The sequence below is a fragment of the Fulmarus glacialis genome, unplaced genomic scaffold (genome assembly GCF_000690835.1).
Source record: "Fulmarus glacialis isolate BGI_N327 unplaced genomic scaffold, ASM69083v1 scaffold18077, whole genome shotgun sequence".
Taxonomy (NCBI): domain Eukaryota; kingdom Metazoa; phylum Chordata; class Aves; order Procellariiformes; family Procellariidae; genus Fulmarus; species Fulmarus glacialis.
The window spans coordinates 23327-26500 of NW_009225319.1; the positions used below are offsets into that span (position 1 = coordinate 23327).

Genomic DNA, 3174 nt, shown 5'->3' on the forward strand with positions numbered 1-3174 from the left:
CCCACTACTTTTGTTTAAGAATTCAGCATGAGACATTATATACATTTATTTTCTGTATTGTGTATGTTATCAGAAAGTTTGACATCTGTATTCCAAAAAAGAGGAAGATGTATAGTTTGTGGTACACACTTTTCTGTTATAAAACCTGTTACTCAGTTTTGGGTGAATGAACAGTCTAATGAAAATTTTCAAGATGAAAGCCAGAAGCTCAGACGTTCCTGAGGACCATAAGATGTGATGGGAATCCTACAACATCATTAAATACCTTCCCATGAATTATCAAGGCTGTCACAGTACTGTCATACTTACTGGTATAGTAAATCTTACCTAGTAGTCGATGGTTAATGTGGTATGGTTGCACTGGGAACTGTCAGAACAAGCCCCATGCCTTAATGACATTTAAGAGGTTCATTCAGCCAACAACGAAACACCAATTCAAAAATATGCACAATGAAAAGTGTGGGGTTTTTTTCCTCCAGTTAGAGGAAGTTAAGACTTCTACTTGTACATCTTCCTGTTCCTAACACCTGAACTTAGAAAGCTTACATCTATTTTCAAAGTTTACCAGAAAAGTTTAGCAACAATATTCACCTGATAGGAATGTCTAAACAGTTACTGTTCATTTTTTGACTTGATTATCCTTGCGTACCAAGCAGCCTGTAGCTTTCGCACATGTCTATAAATTTTATGTTGACATGGTGAGTAAAGAAATTTCATCTTACAATCCTTTTGGAAGTAACTACAGTGACATTCTGAACTCTCTCAAAAACAATTGCTTAAAACGTCTGTCCTGTCCTGGACAAACATGAGAAAGAAAAACCTCAAATTCAAGCATCCAAAAGTACCTTGGCAGATATTCTGGAGTGTAATACCACCATGCCTCAACTGATCTTTCCTGGTTTACTTGAGAGTCAGAAAAACATTAGTGTGACATCCAATTAGTCAATATAAAGAACAGCTCCAATAACTAGTATCAAAAGTCCTCAAAACTGCAACGTAAGCTTTAGGCAGAAGAAGAATAAAGCTACCCACTGAGAGAGAAGAGAGAAAAGCAACCCAGCCCCTACATTACTACACTTCAGATTATGGCAGACACTAACAGCATGGGACTATTGTCTCCTTCACAATCAGTTTCAGGTACGTAGCACAGTACTTCCATCTAAAGGAATCTTTCCACAAAAATCTTAGTACTAACCTAGGAGGTTTACAAACCAAAAATTCAAGATCATGGTCTGTCTTCCTTCTTCCATTTTCACTAGAAATGGGAAGAGATTGTGCACTGAAAAGAAGTCCTAGATGGATACTGTTCATAATAGTTTTCAACCCGCTCCAAACAGATTATCTTCGATACAAGCCCCTAACTAGTCTGATTCATAAAGAATTTCCCTCCCCCCAAAGTATTTAGCTGAAGAAGCTGGAAGATGCAAAGAGTGACAGACAGGCAGCAGTGTGAGGCCACAGGAGAGACATTTAAGATATCAGTCCATCCGTCACTGAAGAAGAGTTTTGATTGCCTGGTTGTCAGTGGCTTCAAAGGCAGTTAGTCCATCTGGGCCTTTCACAGTCTTATCAGCACCCTGTAAAGACATTGAGAAGGACTGTCAATTCATAAAGCCAGGCTGTATTAATCTTAAGTGTGTCACAAAAATTACTTACCTCGGATAATTATATTGACTACATACAGCTTTTCAGTGCAGTGCATTGTTTTCATTTAGAAACCAAACAGGCAAGATTTAAGTACAAAACTATTTGGCACACAGCTAATCTAAATTTCAAAATTTACTTTAGAACTAGAAAAAAAAAGTCACATAACCTTTTTCACACAGCAAGTTGCAAGATCAACAAATTATCAATTAATCTTGGATAGAAACAGAAGGATTTTTTGTTTGTTTATTTCCAGCAATTACTCATACGAAGGTAAGAATTCAGTATTACACACTTCCATGAAATCTATGCTGCAGCAGGCTTTTTCACATGCTAAATTAAACAAGTAACCTCTGGAAAAGCTTACTTACTAACAAATCATGCCCTTTTTTTCTTTCTATATCATAAGAGACTACATCCATCTAGGATTGTGCTTCTCTCTCCCATTTTAAAAAAATCCTTATTGCTACATAGAAAAAAAGCCCAAATCATTCCAAGTCCAAAACTGATCAAGTTTGTTTTGAATAAGCTATGCCTACACCTAAAAGGCAACGACACAGAATAGGGAGGCAACAGGAGGATAGATAACAGAAATGCACCAACTAGACAAACTGCAGAATAGTAAGCACAAACGCAGCCTCAGTGCCAGAATTATGAAAGGAGAGCAAAAGAGAAGCAGAGAGTGATTCACTAGTCATGTTTGTTTTGAGCACTGTGTAGTCATATACATAAAAGTGAAAAACCAGACTAAATTGTAAATAGAGTAGCTAAATAAAGGGATAAAAGTTATTAGAGAACACAGGACAGACTACAGACATTCCTGAAAATAAGTTAGATTCCAGAATTCCTCTTGAGAAGATACGCAAGTCTCACTTTAAAATATGTGTATTCGCTCAATCAAGTGACGAAAAACACTGTGGGTGGCAACAGCATGTACTGCAGAGGTTTGTCTTTAGTTTTACATATAAACTCTCTATTGAATAACTACAAATATCTTCTCAATTACATTACAAGAAAAGAAGTGCACAGATTGATAGTGAAGGATACCCAATAGTTTTCTAAGATCATAATGGACCTAGAATTTCAAGACCTTCTTTACTGAGAAAAGATTATGCACATAAAAGCCCACTAAACTTCCATACATAATACCATGTCTGTTCCCAAGACAACTCTCAGCCCACTGAACTTCCCATTGTAACTGTTTCTAAATCTAATAAACTGGATCTGACATTACTATGATTTGCTGCCAATACTACTCTTCGTAACATAGAATATTTCCATCTTTGGAACCCCTACTCTCTTTACTTGTAAATATTCAATCTGCCATTCTAAAAAGCTGGTTTTACAGTGGTTTCTAAGGCAGCAGTACTTATCCTGTGGTCCACTGGCCAAGCTGATCCTGTTGCAGCTCTTCATCTTTCTTGCAGCCCCCTAGAGACCCTCAGCGCAAGACACGAGCTGAACAGACTGATTTGTTTGGTGGCAGTCAGCTGTGGGGCAGGGAGACAGGCTTCTGCTATCAGGGAAAGA

General features: G+C 37.5%; 1 protein-coding gene across 1 annotated transcript in view; it reads right to left on the reverse strand.

The window, feature by feature from the left end:
- Nucleotides 1–700: 700 nt before the first annotated feature.
- Nucleotides 701–3174, reverse strand: part of MTPN (myotrophin) — a 14598-nt gene continuing 12124 nt past the window's right edge. The window contains exon 3 of the mRNA XM_009582455.1: nucleotides 701–1577. Coding sequence (XP_009580750.1) covers nucleotides 1491–1577 — 87 coding nt within the window. The 3' untranslated portion in view covers nucleotides 701–1490. The remainder of the gene's footprint in view (nucleotides 1578–3174) is intronic.